The following is a 16,946-nucleotide window of genomic DNA, read 5'->3' on the forward strand; positions in this document are numbered from 1 at the left end:
TAAAAACAGTCCAAGGTTTCTTTTCAGCACTTTGGCTAAACTGACAAAGAGCGACAATACTACTGATCCATGTATCCCTTTATCTCTCAGTAGTGATGACTTCATGAGTCCAGTCGACCTTACAGAATTAACTTCAATGATTACTTCATCCAAACCATCAACCTGTCTCTTAGACCCGATTTCAACTAGGCTGCTCAAGGAAGTATTCCCCTCAGTTAGCACTTCCTTATTAGATATGATTAATCTGTCTTTGATGACAGGTTATGTACCACAGTCCTTTAAGGTAGCTGTAATTAAACCATTTCTTAAAAAGTTGACTCTTGATTCAGAGGTTCTAGCCAACTATAGGCCAATATCGAACCTTCCCTTTCTCTCCAAGATCCTTGAGAAAGCAGTTGCCAATCAGCTGTGTAACTTTCTACATAGTAACAGTTTATTTGAGAATTTTCATTCTGGATTTAGAGCTCATCATAGCATAGAGACAGCACTAGTAAAAGTTACAAATGACCTTTTAACTTCATCAGACAATGGACTTCTCTCTGTCCTTGTTCTGTTAGATCTTAGTGCTGCCTTTGACAATGCTGATCATTAAAATCCTGTTGCAGAGCTTGAACATTTAATTGGTATTAAAGGAACAGCATTAAACGGTTTAAATCATATTTATCTGATAGATTTCAGTTTGAAAATGTTATATAATATAATATAATAATAATATAATGATAAATCCTCCATGCAAACAAAAGTTAGACATGGTGTTCCTCAAGGTTCAGTGCTTGGACCAATACTATTCTCCTTATATATGCTTACTTTAGGAAACATTATCCGGAATCACTCAATACATTTTCATTGATATGCATATGATACTCAATTATATCTATCAATAAAGCCAAATGAAATTAACCAATTAACTAAACTACAAACATGCATTAAGGACAAAACTGAAGTTATTGTGCTTGGCCCTAAACACCTTAGAAACTCACTATCAAATGACATAACTACTCTGGATGGCATTACTCTGGCCTCCAGCACCACTGTAAGGAACCTAGGAGTTATATTTGATCAGGATCTGTCCTTTAATTCCCACATAAAACAAATTTCAGGGACTGCCTTCTTTCATCTGCGTAATATTGCAAAAATTAGACATATCCTGTCTCAAAGTGATGCTGAAAAACTAGTCCATGCATTTGTTACTTCTAGGCTGGACTACTGTAATTCATTATTATCAGGCTGTCCTAACAAGTCTCTAAAGACTCTCCAGTTGGTCCAGAACGCAGCTGCTCGTGTTCTGACAAAAAAATAGAAAGCGAGATCATATTCATACTCCCATGTTGGCTTCACTGCATTGGCTTCCCATAAAATTCAGAATAGAATTCAAAATCCTTCTCCTTACCTTCAAAGCTCTCAATGATCAGGCTCCATCATATCTTAAAGAGCAAATAGTACCTTATGTACCTACTAGAACACTGCGCTCTCAGCATGCAGTCTAATTTGTGGTTCCTAGTATCTCTAAAAGTAGAACAGGAGGCCGAGCCTTCAGCTATCAGGCTCCTCTCCTGTGGAACCATCTTCCAGATTTGGTCCGGGGGGCAGACACCCTCCCTACATTTAAGAGTAGGCTTAAAACTTTCCTTTTTGATAAAGCTTGAGCTCTTAGAGCTCTTAGCTTATGCTGCTATAGGCTTAGACTGCCGGGGATGCACTGAGCTCCTCTCTCCTCCTCCCGCTCTCTCTCTATCCATCCATCTATATCCATTAACATTCATGTACTATTAATGCATTCAATAACCTAAACTTCTTCCCCGGAGTTGTTTGTGCTTTCTCGTCTCACAGGTAATCTGGGCCTGTAGACGTCCAGATGACAGATTCCAGTCCCAGACCTTCTAGCTTCACTGTTGATTTTCATTGTGCTTCTCTCCTCTGTCCTTCCTTTCTCTCCTCTCAACCCCAACCGCTCGAGGCAGATGGCCGCCCACTTTGAGTCTGGTTCTGCCTGAGGTTTCTTCCTGTTAAAAGGGAGTTTTTTTCTTGCCACTGTTGCCAAGTGCTTGCTCTTGTGAGAATGTTGGGTCTCTTTAAAGTAAAAACCTGAAGAGATTGGTTTAGACCCTGCTCTATGTGTAAAGTGCCTTGAGATAACTCTGTTGTGTTTTGGCGCTATACAAATAAAGATTGATTGATTGATGATTGATTAATTCCTTTGAAGTTTTAAATTTCTTAATCACGGGTCCTCGTCATTTACTCTGCATCTTAATCTATAGGCCACTTAAATCAGTTAATTTTATTTCTGAGTTTTCCAAGCTTTTATCCATTGTCTTACCAAGATATGACAAGGTGGTTATGTTCTGTGATTTTAACATTCATGTATGCTGTCCTTCCCAGTCCTTCTTCTCATTTTCTAGATCTCATTGTCCCCTTTAACGTAACTGAATCTGTTAAAAAGCCTACATTTTAAGGGTAATATTTTGGATTTAGTGCTCTCATCTGAGGCCTGTACTACGAAGCTGGATTTTCTCTTATCGAGGTAACTTCAGGGTTAACCCCGGGTTTTCCGTCTTACGACGCTGGTTCACTTCTTACCGGGGTAAATCACCATGGCAACTTATGCTGAACGGCTAACCTGCTCCGAAGCAGGTTATGTTCTGGATAAGAGATCAATGAATATAAAAGCACCACCTCCTGACCAATCAGTCCTCTTAGAAAATGACCTGCCCATTTTTAGAAGATCCTGTTGACATTGGTGCGTGGATCGTGAGAGGAGCGCTTAGGAAAGAATTACTTTTTATGGTGGCCCTGAAGTGCAAATCACAACAGCAAATCGCAAAACACAACAGCAAATCACAAAACACAACAGCAAATCACAAAACACAACAGCAAATCAGATGCAAATCAGATGGACCACAGCTCTCTCTGTTATTACTGTTTCAATGTCCTCTCCAATTTAACTGTTTGTTGTACTTGTTGTAGAAAGTGTTATCATATGAAATATACACCTGTTAATGCATATGGAATGAATGAATGGAGCTCTTGGATCTGTACCATGTGTGTCACCGTATTTCCCTATTATAACATAAATGATGATGACTTGGTGAAGATTATGAAATCTCAGGATGGGATTCTACCTACTCCAGATCATATGATGTTTAACCCATTTGATGTGAGCCCATATAGTAATACTAAATTCACAGAGTTTCTTGATCCTGATTCAAATTTTTTTAACTCCTCAATTTCTGAGACGCTATCTTGTGACTACTTTAGTATTGATCAATTTAATAGTCTACTGCCAGATGTGCCAAAGTCTCAGTCTAAGAAATATATATATTATAATATATATATTCCATTGTGAATCTCTCTCTAATGCTGTTGTGTTTAATGATTTGCTGTTGTGATTTGCACTTCAGGGCCACCTTATAACTTTAGTGATAGATGCAATTTTTTAATTGACCAAAATATACATTTAAAAAATAAAAAAATAAATAATAAAAATAATACTTGAGGCACATGAGGGATATTATTCTGTAATGTTGGTTTGATATCATTCACTCAAATGGTTGAAGCGCAAAATAGATTTGTATTTTGAATGTTGAATATTAAACTAACTTAATGTCTCTATGAAAGGAAGGGCACTGAGGAAGTGCGAATAAAGTGAAATTGTGTGATCAGAGTGCTGTCCATTAAAATTGTCTGATAAATTAATATTGTATGATCTCATGAATTTACACATAAACAGAGTCTGCAACTTCCTGCCAGGATTCCTTCCTGGCTTTTGCTGCAACAGTGTTGCTTTTGGCCTGGATGATGTGTTTGAATTCTTCATATTGTTGAAGAATAATCGTCTGCTCCTCCATGGTAAAGTAGTCTGCTCTGCAGGGTTTCTCCATGTTTGTGATTGGTCAGACGCTGCAAACACCTCCCCTTTTATGTGAGCGCGCAGTGATCCAGATTGGAAAACCCTGGGTTCAATTACCAAGTTGATAACCAGCTTCGTAGTACCACTTATCAGGATTGCGAATGTCTGGGTAAGTCAACCCAGGTAACGGAGAGATATCCCGGGTATGTTAATCCAGCTTCGTAGTACAGGCCTCTGGTCTCTCTTTTGAGTGTCTGAGTTTGTTACATATGCCTGTCACTGATCATAAAGCTGTTGTTTTTAAAGTTCCAAGCCAGATGAGTTCTTGCATTCTTAATTCTGATTCTGCTGCTACATTTTGTGATGCTTTTAACCCTTCTTCTTTCCATTTGTTTTTATATCCTCTTAATCATGATGCTCCTTTAAATTATTTTAATCATCAGTGTGTAGTCATCATAGATCAAAGTTTACCATTTAAAATAATAAAACAAAATTCAGATAACATCCCCTGTCTCAATGATCACACTCGAGCACTCAAGAGACAGGAAAGCTGAATGACAATGGAAGGTCAACAAGTCTGAATCAACCCATACCACCCTCAAGAACCTAATGATAACCTACCAGAAAGCAGTTAGGGAAGCCAGATCAAGTTATTTTTCAGATATTATTTCCAGAAAAAAACACAATCCCACAATTCTCTTCAGAGTAATCAACTCTGTGTTTTGTGTTAATCCCACCTCTTCTCCTGAAGCAACAACCAACCAACAACTCCTTATAACTCCTCCATACATTGTCGGATGTTTATACATGTAGTGTGTGAAATATCACATCTGGTGAAATCTTTGGGCATGGGTGTGGCCAGGGGACTCCATAGCGCCCCCTAATGCCGGGTCATGTGACCAAAAACTTGTCTGATCTTGGTGAAATTTGGAGGACTCATAGGTCTCCTCAGAAGACGGGTGAGGAACAGAACCCAAGCTGCTTGAGGTCCAGTGTGAAATATCCACAGTCAGTCATGATTTGGTGTGCAATGTCCGGTGCAGGTGTTGGTAAACTCTGCTTTCCTAAATCCAAGGTCACCGCAACAGTCCGCCAGAATGTTTTAGAGGACTTCATGATTCCTTCTGCTGAGGATCTGTATGGAGATGCAGATTTCATCTTCAAGCAGGACCTGGCCCCTACCCATACCGCCAGAAGCACCAAAATCTGGTTTGATGCCCATGCCATCACAGTGCTTGACTGGCCAGCCAACTCGCCGGACCTAAACCCCATTGAGAATCTATGGGGTATTCTCAAGAGGAAAATGAGGGGCATCAGACCCAACAACAAAGAAGAGCTGACAGCAAGCATCAAGGAAATCTGGGCTTCCGTAACTCCCAGGCAATGCCACAGGCTGATTGCCTCAATGCCACGTCGCATCGAGGCAGTGATTAAGGCAAAGGGATTCCCAACCAAGTATCGAAGATTGACATACAGTATCATTTTGAAAGTACCATATTTTGATTGATTTGATGTGATCCTAATTTCTTTCTTTTTTTTCTGCAAAAACTGAGAAGTAAATTGTGATTTCTTCACAGTATTCTAATTTTTTGAATTCCTGTTTTCGTGGGTTTTATGAGCTGGAAGCCCAAATTATGTAAAAATAAACAAATACTTGAAATCGTTTAAATTGTGGGCCCTGAATCTATAATCTATGAAAGTTTAACTTTTTGAATGGAATTATGGAAATTAAACAACTTTTCCATGATATTCTAATTTTTTGGAAAGGGTCTGTATGTCTATTCTTTGAAGTGATACAGGGGATCTATTGAACCGTAGAGCCATGAACTTTAGATATTTGACTGATTCAGAAATGTATTGATTTATTCATTATGATTTATTGATTTATTAAATTGCTAATCAAACAACCAATTAAGAAAAAATCTTTTCCTTCTTACGAAGGTGGTGCCCCAGATTATGAGAGCTATTTTTAATATTGTTTAATATCCATAATTCGCTACATTTCTTCAATGTGTTTATGTTCAAAAACAAATATTGTCTTATATATTGCTAATAAGTGCTTTTAAACTCTCACACCTATACAAATCAAGAATCAATAGAACTCATAATGAAATTCTTCACCTGTGAAAAACATATGTTTTAGGGCAAAGAGCCATTTCATAGACAATAGAAGACATCACAATGATCGTCCATGAATCCAAATTTGTAAGTAACAAAATTAGATGAGTGACAAAGCCAATCAAGATCATTTCCAGCTCTCATCAGCTTCTGATCATCAGTCTTTTCAAGGTGTTCAAGACTATGCAGCTCTGTAGTGCAATCAAACTTGAAACATGTAAACATGGGGGACATGAGGGAGGATTGTACTTAAACTGCCACATTTTATCAACAAGACATGAAAAGAGTCAAACAGGTTCCCGACACAGTCTGTCCAGTAATTTTTCACAGTTGACTTAATTTAATTTGTTTCCACACACACACATTCTGGTTATCTGCTTGTATGCAATTTGTCTTAACAACCTTTAGTAAAACAGTCATCTTCACTTTTTCATGTAACCACCAAGAAACTGAAACTGAATTGACGGATTGATTGTTGTTTAAAATAGTTTCCATTTTTGTTGTGACTATGTCAGCCAGCTGGTCTGTCTACCTGCCTAACACTTCCAAAGAATAATATCTTGACTGCCACTACATTTAACAACAAACAACAGCCCCATCAAGCTTCTCAGTGAATTATCTCTACATTTCAATGAACACTGCCTCACTGACTGAATGTTTAAGGCTGTGGTGATGAAGGACGTCTCTCAGGCTGGACATTAATACTATCAGATCTAACTGTGTCTTCAGACAGAACATGGTACAATTACATACAAAGAAAATGCAAAGAGAGGCAAATTCATCCAGAGTGGAGTGAAGTGACATGAAAACACATTTGTGTAAGTTGAAAATGTTTGACCTAAATAAACATTTATGGATTTGTTTCATAAATGTACAGGAGAGGAGAATGAGATATGACAGAGATATGACTTGTATTTCAGTGGTCCATTCACTACTCAGTGTTGCTGCACTGCCAAGGTCAGATCCTCTATTTTTGTGTAATTTCATGCCATATTCTGATTGGTTGGTTTGTACAACTGGGTCATGGCAGCAGGTATGCAATTAGTTTTACATTTATAAACTGTTAAAATGTTTACACGCAGCCTATCTTGGCTGTAATTAAAATTATTATTAAAAATATTAATTTAATTAATCAAATAAATTAAGACATTAAATATCTGTTAATGGCAACTTGGTTCAAAAAGCATTAAAAAGAAAAATCAGTTCAGCTCAATTGGCTGGTACCAAGGGACCCAACACTATATTTACTGAATTTCTGTAGCTTGAAAACAAAAAGTAAGAGGAAAGCAGAGAGATGGATGTGGTCGAATATGGGGAACAAATGAAGACCGTGGTTTGTCAGGGTTGGGTTCTCTTTGCTGTGTCTGGGTTGGTTGTTTTTCTTGTTGCTGCTCTTTGTTGGCATATGATCTCTGCCAGCACAGGCATGGCACAGTATGACATTTTATGAACAGCTTGGGTGAAAGCATGTCATCAAGAGTGACTTTGATCTGTATCACATTACAAGGTGTCAGTGTGTTATACTTTCTAAATCTGTTCTGTTTTTTAATCATATTGTATGTTGGTACCAAGTGCTGAATCACATAATGCCATCATCCACAGAGGCTTATAAACAAACATGCTATCCATCCATAAAGGATACATACCAACACTATAATTTAACCCCCCCGGTGCCACACCGGTGCTTCGGGCATTTCTGCATTTAAAACAATCCAGTGTCATAATACAATAATGAAGCTCCTACACCTCAGTGTCCCCCCAATTCTCATCTAGTTGATACACCACTTCCTCAATGACACACCACAGTAATAGTAGCATGTGCCCGTCAGCGCTCGGGCCCTAATAATAATCCTTACGATTATTAGGGCCTTCGCACCACTCGGTGCTCGGGCCTTAATAATTCACTCAAGAACAATAGGGCCTTCGTGCCAGTCAGCGCTTGTGCCCTAATAATAATAATCCTTATGGAAACAATGGGCATTCACGCCTGTCAGCACACGGGCCCTAATAATAATACTTATGGAAACAAAGAACTACATAAACAAAAGGGCTTTGCACTGGTCAGCGCTGGGGCCCTGACAATAATTCCTTCAGTTACACCATGTTTCACAGACTCAAACTGCAGATTGACATCAACGGATTGCATCTCCATTTTTTCACCTTAAAGTCTACTGGGTTCTGCCCATAATCATGGTACAAACTCACAATGTTTGGATCTAAAAGAAGCTTCTCAAATCACTGGTTTACTCAAACATGTTTTATGAGACAGAAAATATGTCTTGAACATGCGTATCAATCCACATTTTAAGTGAGATTATTAAACAGCATTCAAGTAAAGATCTAAGGCACTGTTTACACCAGAGGCCTGTACTACGAAGCTGGATTAACCTATCCAGGATATCTCTCTGTTACCTGGGTTGACTTATCCAGATATTCGCAGTCTAGGATAAGCGGTACTACGAATCTGGTTATCAACTCGGTAAATCAACCCAGGGTTTTCCAATCTGGATCACTGCGCGCTCCCATAAAGGAGAGGTGTTTGCAGCGTCTGACCAATCACAAACATGGAGAAACCCTGCAGAGCAGACTACTTTACCATGGAGGAGCAGCCAATTATTCTTCATAAATATGAAGAATTCAAACACATCATCCAGGCCAAAAGCAACACTGATGCAGCAAAAGCCAGGAAGGAATGCTGGCAGAAAATTGCAGACTCTGTTAATGCGTAAATTCATGAGATCATACAATATTAATTTATCAGACAATATAAACGGACAGCACTCTGATCATACAATGCCACTTTATTACGGCACAGACGTTTGGGGCAGAGCGCTTCCTCAGTGCCCTTCCTCTCATAAGAGACATTAAGTTAGTTTAATATTCAAAATTCAAAATACAAACCTATTATGCGCTTCAACCATTTGAGTGAATGATTTCAAACCAGCTGTATAACATACAGACTAATATCCCTCATGTGCCTCAAGGCTTATTTTACAAATATGTCTTTTCGTCAATTTTTTACAATTACAATAAATAAATACAGTTATTATGCTCCCTGACACTTTGATCTCAGGATGTCAAACCTACAGAATAATATCCCCCACGTGCCTCAATGATTATTTTTTAAATATATATTTTGGCCAATTAAAAAATTGCATCTATCCCTAAAAACTCTTTCTCTCCTAAGCGCTCCTCTCGCGATCCGCGCACCAATGTTGACAGCCAGGATCTTTTAAGAATGGGCAGGTCATTTTCTAAGAGAACTGATTGGTCAGGAGGTGGTGCTTTTGTACTCATTGATCTCTTATCCAGAACATAACCTGCTCCGGAGCAGGTTAGCCGTTCAGCATAAGTTACCATGGTGATTTACCCCGGTAAGAAGTCAACCAGCTTCGTAGTACGGAAAACCCAGGGTTAACCCTGAAGTTACCTCGATAAGAGAAAATCCAGCTTCGTAGTACAGGCCTCAGGTATTAACATGCATCTCAGGTCATCCAATTACAAGTGGACAGCCAAGACACATTGTCTCTGTAATGCACCTTGACCTATTTATTATTACTGTGAACTAAAGAGCCAAGAGCAAATAAAGTGTTTCAAAACTAATATACATGTAGACTATTTCAACTGTTCAGAATGCTCCAACCACGTATGCTCGACTGTATTTGTCAAATGCTTTTACCAAAACAACCGCCATGTCCTGCATTGATGACACATTTTCCTGTTGTGTTCTCGCTGGGTATCCATCAGGATGTATTAGCGTATACAATACAAATGTTATGTTGTCAAAAACTATAAGTGCTAATGTATTTACATAGTGAGAATGAGCAAGCTTTTGGCAACATATTGAGGTAAGATATGTACGTGAAAAGTTAAAACTGTGGGAATGAGACATGTTTAGAATTTGTTTTCTGGTCCAAAGTTTCTCTGGTCTGCCTGATCACATTACACACTAGCGAGATCTGTGTAAAGCTGTAAAAGTCCTGATTTTGGATTTAAATTGCCCCAGAACTCGGGTGGAGTACACTTGTCTTGAGACAATTCTGAATACTGAATTCTGTACCATGGAATATTAGTTCAGTATGTGGTGCAGACTCTAATAGAGAACTTGAGTACCAAGTTTCATTTCATTAAAGACAACAGAAATACAGAAATGTCACGTTATACATTTAGTTTAGTGGGTAAAATCATATAAAATAGTACACACTTCTGTCATGTGACTTTATGTCCTTCCCAAATTTGGTTGAAATCCAATTCAGTATTGAAGAGTTCAGTGCTCAAGGCCACACAGGTACTAAGTGATATCCAAAATCAAACTAATGAGATGGGTCTGGGGTAATCTAGATATGGTATGTACCAAGTTTGGTGAGGTTAGATGAAATATGTACCAACAAAACAAAAAAACAGGCAAAAAAATCCAAAATGGCAGAAAACATTTAGGTGGAAACAGGCTTGGCCTATGTCGGTCTAATTGGCATCATCCAAAGAGGACACCAGAATTCCTTTTCTTGGGCATCAGGCAAGATGTTTTTCCACCCTCTGAGCACCCTGGGGCTCCCTGGGAGTTTTCCCAGCTTTCTCCTAAAGCCTGCTTGTGGCCAGTGATCCTCAAGCTCCACACCTCTCTTGTTTTGCTATGATGTAAAGTGCCCTCCATCTTCCTCCTGTAGTTGTCCTTGCAAACCCTGATCCTCTCCGTTAACTCCTTTTGTACCTTCTTCAGTCCTTTCTTGTCTCCAGACCTAAAGGCCCTCTTTTTCTTCATTGAGGAGGGCCTTTGATTCACTAGTTATCAAGGTAACAGCGCACCCTCTTGGTGGATATGGTGTCTAACACACCCGAAGTTCATATTGATTGATTGATTGATTGAATCCTTTATTTATTCAGGGAAGGTCAATTGAGAGCACCCTGATTACAAAACACATGAATAAATATACACAATATGATCATAATTCATAATTACATTTAGACTGCAGAACGTTGAACAATAGGCATTTGAAGCTATCTAAAGAAATAAGTCGATCTAGTTCAAGAACACGCTGTAAGTCATTCCACTTATGAGGGGCATAGACCTGTAAAGCAGTCTTCCCCAATTTGGTCCATACATTGGGAATGTTTAAAATCAAGGTCTCTTGTGAACGAGTGTGCATGTTATATATATACATATAGTCTGTGATACAGTGAAAAAGACCTTCCATGTCCTCCCTATAAGGCCCATTGAGAACTTCCCAGTCCGCAATACCAAAACAGTTTTGCAGGGCCTCCTCAGCCTCCTTTGACCATTGTTTCACTGTCGTAATGGTCACAGAGCACTGCTGGACTAGAGGCTCATACATGTCAATGAGGTGGACCAAATGTGGTCAGACCTGCCTGGAGGGGGGGGGGGGGGGGGGGGGGGTGCTATGGAGGCATAGCCATCCTTCATATTAGAGTATAGCAGGTCAAGGGTTTTATTTTCCCCACTTGGACATTTTACAAACTGGTAAAAAAAAAGAAAGTGTTAGAGGTAGACATGATTAAAAGCTCCAGAGATAGCCATAAGGCGATAGCATCATCAGAAATCAGAAATCATTTGGTAAGTAATATGGACAGAGTTCAATGGTGAAGAGTTCAATGTCTGGGCTACAGACTGCCTTCTTGACAGTAATATGACTAGGCCCCTCAACACTGTCCCGGGGAGCCAGGCACTGAGGTCCGACCCCCCTGCTCATCGACTGTTTTTCCTAGCATCATCTACTGGGTTGCTTCCAACATACACCCCTGGGTAATTTCCACCTTAGCCCAAGAGTTCAAAACTTGACCATCATAAGTGACCCAGTACAATCCTTATCCATGAACCATGAGCTATCTGCCCTCCTGGACAAGGGTGCCATGGAGCTGGTAAACCCTGTCACCCTGGGGTTCTATTTTATCTACTTTCTTGAAGAGATGAAAGACAGCAGACTTTTGCCTTTTAGGGGACTCAACAAGTTCCTGAAGGTCTTACCATTCCAAATGCTCAGCATCTCAGAGATTCTGGCTGGAGGCCATATGTGTCATTGTGGGCATCGCCGGCTACCTTCTCCAGATTCTATGAGGTGAATGTTACCACTCCCCATCCACTGGGTGTAGTCCTCATCCCCGAGGTTATTGCTTCTTACAGATGAGGTAAGATTTTGGATTCCTTGTGACTTTGTTGGTATGGGTCATCCAGCTGGACGATCCTTGTCCTCAATAGTAACTGGGTTGGTCTGCCTTTGCCTCCTACTTCCTTGCCTCTCTCCTCCCAGATGACCTCATCAAGGGATTGAGGTCACCTGTTGGGAGCCTTTTTAAACAAGGGAATTTCAAAATGGCATCCTCTGTACAGTACATTTGTGCACCTTGTTCCAAATCCACACACTGCCTTATCCCAAGTTTCATCAGATAGTAAGTTGCTTTCTGTAGTTGATTTAGCTGATGCATTTTTCACTATGTTTGTGCACACAGATCCCCAATACTGTTTTTACATTTACCTTTAAAGAGAAGAGGTGCATCTGGACCAACTGGCCCAGGGGTACTTTAAAAGTCTGACAATATTCTCTGCAATTAAAGGGGCCTGTGAAAATAATACTTTGTTGGTGATGGGTGAAGCATATTCCTCAAGTGTGTAGCAGCTATACAAAACATTCCAAAACCTCATACAAAGAAACAGTATAAATTATCAGGGAATGGCATCAAACTGTAGACAATTGAGAAAGTATTTATTTACCAGCATGATTTATGGTAGATGACAGATTGTACACCAAAAAGGTGACTTGGACTGAGAAGGAAGAACAAGCCTTCGTTGACCTAAAAAGTGATGACTACAAAACACACCATAAGAGCTTCCAGACATGATGAAACCATACACACGCTGCTGATCAGTTGTTTATTTTTCACTCAAATTAGACACAGTAGCAATAGGGTAGTGCAGTTATCTAAAAGCAGCAGTACCTGCTGAAAAAGCTGTCATGACATTGAGATATATGGTTATGAAAGTGTCTTATCTTATACTGGCTTATGAAAGTGTGCACTGCGTGATACAACAGAAACAATGCTTTACTGCTGGTTCCAAGCAGAAGAGGAATAGAAATGCAAAGCTGTGCTCTGATTTGATCTTCAAATTTTAGTTGGAGCTAAAGCGATGGTTCGGCGTAATTTCGACCTAGTGTCATATGCACCATGAGGTCTATCTAAACACCACCTCAGCCGTTCATTTTCATTTGATTGGAAAATAGTGGAGTTAGAGCCATCAGCCAAAAGGCTTAGTACAGGCGCTAACGGGACCACCAGTGTAGCTGGTAAATTACCCCACTAATAATGCCTGGATTGTTATCAAACTTCTACAGTAGTACAAATAGGGTCTTTATTCAAATCAATGCATTGGAAAGTACACCAGGAGTTTATTAAAATAAACACTTACCTGATGGCTTTTACTACTGCTAAAGCTGTAAACATTGTCAAAATATCTCACGATCACTGAAATACCATGTGGTCTCGCGAGACACCCGCACTGCACATCTAAAGATCTATGCCTGATGTTTACAGCTATAGCAGTAGTTGTAAACATAGTTGAGTAATTTATTCTGCAGCTACTGCTATAGCTGTAAACATCGTCAGAATATCACACACAGATCTTTAGATGTGCAGTGCGGGTGTCTCACGGGACCACACAGCATTTCAGTGAAATCCCCCAGGGAAGAAACATTGATGAAAATTATGCATGAACACACAATGTGTTTGTGACAAAACTATGTTCTTCTACTACTGCTATCCATATCCAAACTTTTACTTATTCTTTTTTTAATGAGTGTTTAATGGGTGTTTTGTTTTGGGGTTCCCCCCACAAAACACCACACAAACACTGAACACTTCAGGAGGCTGGCAACGCGGGCAGAACCTCTGAAGACCAGCAGCAGAGGCAGAATCCGAGATGGGAACCCCCTGGTGACTGGCAACGGAGGCGAAGAAACTGAGGCTGGACCCCTCTGGTGGTCAGCAATGGAGGTAGAACCGGGAACCCTCTGGAGGTCAATGGCAGAGGCAGAGATCCAAGACCCCTTGTCCACACACTGGGCCCAAGAGGATGAGGGAGTTGGACTACCAGGAGCTCAGGCACTAGGGGTGGCTGACGCAGAGTCCGAGGCAGGCTGCTCGTCGCAGAGGCACAGGCCGGAGCCGAAGGTTGCTGTACACCAGCAGGAACAGGAGCCAGGGGTATATGGCGCAGCCCAGTAGCCAATGCCCATATACCCCCAGTAGCCGGGGGTATATGGGCATCAAAAGACTTTTGTTTGATCACAAATGGCATTTAGGGTGGTGTGTCTCTCAAGGATGCCCTCAAATCTGTCCAGGCAGCTCACTAGTGTGAGGTTGTGCGCTGGGTCCATGGCTGGCCAGATCATACTGTAACAGATAACAGTGGCAGGGCCCAATTGCAGCACAGAACACCAGTGAGCAGTTTGAAAAAGTCTTTATTACAGTCCACAAGGTAACTGAACAGGTATAGGCAGAATGCGTAGGGCAACAGGCAGGGCTCAGGGTCACTGATGACAGAGTAGGCAGCAGGTAAGATCATGCCAGTAGCACTCAAAGTTGAGGTGTATGACAAGGCAGGAGTCTCTGGGCTCTCCTAACAGGATGGAAGCTGGAGGACGCCACACAGCCACAGGCAAACAGGAGCAGGCAATATTTGAGGTCAGGGACAGAAGGCTGGTGCATTCACCGGGTAGACACGAGGAGAAGAGAGCCAAGGCAAGCAGGGTCGAAACCAGGGAAATAGTCCGTAAATTAATGCTGGAGGATCTAGCGTGACGATCAAATGACAAATCTGGCCACGGGTGAGTAGACAACAGGGGTATATATACTGGCTTGATTACAGATGGGGTGCAGCTGAGAGTCCAGGTGATTACTGATGAGCTGCAGATGAACAGAGTTAACTGATGAGGTGGGCGTGGCTGATTAGCAGGAGTGGAGCAGGGGTGTGGTGAATGGAAATTTACCAGCAGCAGGAGAAGAGCAGAACAGACTGTAACAGTCATGTGTCTGATGAACATGGCTGTCTACACAAACTCCATAACTGCTCACATTTAATGTGTGCTATATGCATTATATGTATTCATTCGAAGAATATATTTTTTAAATGATTTCCAAGAACTACAAAATTGCTGAAATGATTTTCCATTAGCAAAGTTATTGATTTTTATAGCAGCACCAGCTGTACAAGCAAGTTTTTAGTAGATCATGGCAACTTTGGCATGCACATCCTTGTTACAATATGTATTATTAATGCCTGTTTAGCAGCTCTTTAAAAGATGACACTATTTTCATCACATTTTTCTATATTTACGGGTAATAAGGTCACCCCAGCTTTTTGCTTTCAAGTTTCAAGTTAAGTTGAATGTTCAGGAAGTCAAGTAGGTTAATTTTAAGGCAGACCAGTCCAAACTAAGTCACAACTTCCTTTTTTTTTTTTTTTTTACTTGCATCTGACTCAAGGCTACAGGTTAAATAACCTACTTAAATAAAACAACACTGTAGTCATACCTTAAGGTTCACAGACACAGAAAGGACATCACATTGACTGGCAGGTGAGAAATCATTTGGCTGTTTTAACGAATTATCTTCCTGCATCACCAACTGGTATAATATTGCAGTTATTTGGAATGAATGGCACAATTGTAATCAGCGCAAATGGACCAAACTGTATGTGACAAACAACAAAATGGTTGGATGTGAACACAACTTTTAAAGTGAATGGATTTTAGAGTTTACGATGATCCTTAACAGTTCTTTTTCCAAAAGAATCCCTGTCAGGTCACAGCTTTCATCAGTCAGTAGTAACGATGAATTATACGTGTCTTCATTGAGTAGAAACACTGGTTTACTGAGAAAGAGGTTGGAGAGGCCCTTTTCATTCAGCATCCCTTTGTACACTGTACAGCCCTTTACTGTACAGCCCTTTACCAAATTACAAAACACACTCAGACACAGCAAGAAAACACAAAGCGGCATACTCTATTTTCCTTCTCCCTCAATTAAGGCTTCCTTAATTACTTGCTTAATTCTAGCACCCTCTGTGAGAAACCAGACACTGAACACAGACAAGTAAACACATTAGAGCATCAAACATATTACACTGCACTGCTCTCAAACACTCACAGAGCAAGCGTCGCTTTTCATAGAGGCCATAAAGGAAAGATTTCGAAAAAGCTGTACCTTTGCTTTTAGCTAGAAGAGCAGGAGGAGGCAGAGAGAACAGAAGAGTCCACAGCCAGACAGAGAAAAAGAAAAAGAGAAATGTAAGTTAAAGTTCCAAACATATCATTGTATATATGAATACATGACATGAGAGTTAATTAACACAGTAATGCAATTGTACATCACAAAACACTTCAAACATGCAATCGCATCCAGATGTTGCATCACTTTAAAAGACAAATGCCTCACCACAAAACGCTCTCTACAAAGGCCAAAGGCAGACCATAGTAACTACAGAACAGAAAAATTGTTTAAAAATGGCATGACTGCTGATTCAACTTTTTGCTGTATCTACACGGAGAATAGAAATACCTCTCTTCTCTTTTTGAATTACTTTACTTATGAAAATAAACTGTTTTGATTAGATTTCATAAGACCTAAATGTATGTGTATGTGGTTAAATGTATTGGGACACACCTCAATCATTGAATTTTGGCATGAGAATCACACTTCTCTGTCTGGCAGTCTGATGGATGAGTCTGGCTTTGGCGGATGCCAGGGAAACATTACCTGCCTGACTGCATTGTGCCAACTGTAAAGTTTGGTGGAAGAGGGATAATGGTATGGGGTTGTTTTTCAGGGTTGGGCAAGGCCCCTTAGTTCCAGTGAAGGAAAATCTTAATGCTTCAATATATCAAGACATTTTGGACAAACTTTGTAGGAACAGTTTGGAACAAACAGTAGGCCCTTTTCTGTTCCACCATGGCTGCTGTGCCCCAGTGCA

General features: G+C 40.3%; 1 protein-coding gene across 5 annotated transcripts in view; it reads right to left on the reverse strand.

Annotated features, from left to right (window-relative positions):
- Positions 1-16,946, reverse strand: part of nrxn3a (neurexin 3a) — a 285,289-nt gene that overhangs the window by 251,457 nt on the left and 16,886 nt on the right. For 2 of the 5 annotated variants that reach the window (XM_053336302.1, XM_053336306.1), the window contains exon 4: positions 16,181-16,192. The exons of the other annotated variants lie outside the window; for them this stretch is intronic. In XM_053336302.1, the coding sequence (XP_053192277.1) occupies positions 16,181-16,192 (12 nt within the window). The remainder of the gene's footprint in view (positions 1-16,180; positions 16,193-16,946) is intronic. 5 annotated transcript variants of the gene reach the window in all.

Source organism: Scomber japonicus, chromosome 16 (genome assembly GCF_027409825.1).
Source record: "Scomber japonicus isolate fScoJap1 chromosome 16, fScoJap1.pri, whole genome shotgun sequence".
In the NCBI taxonomy this organism is placed as follows: Eukaryota; Metazoa; Chordata; class Actinopteri; order Scombriformes; family Scombridae; genus Scomber; species Scomber japonicus.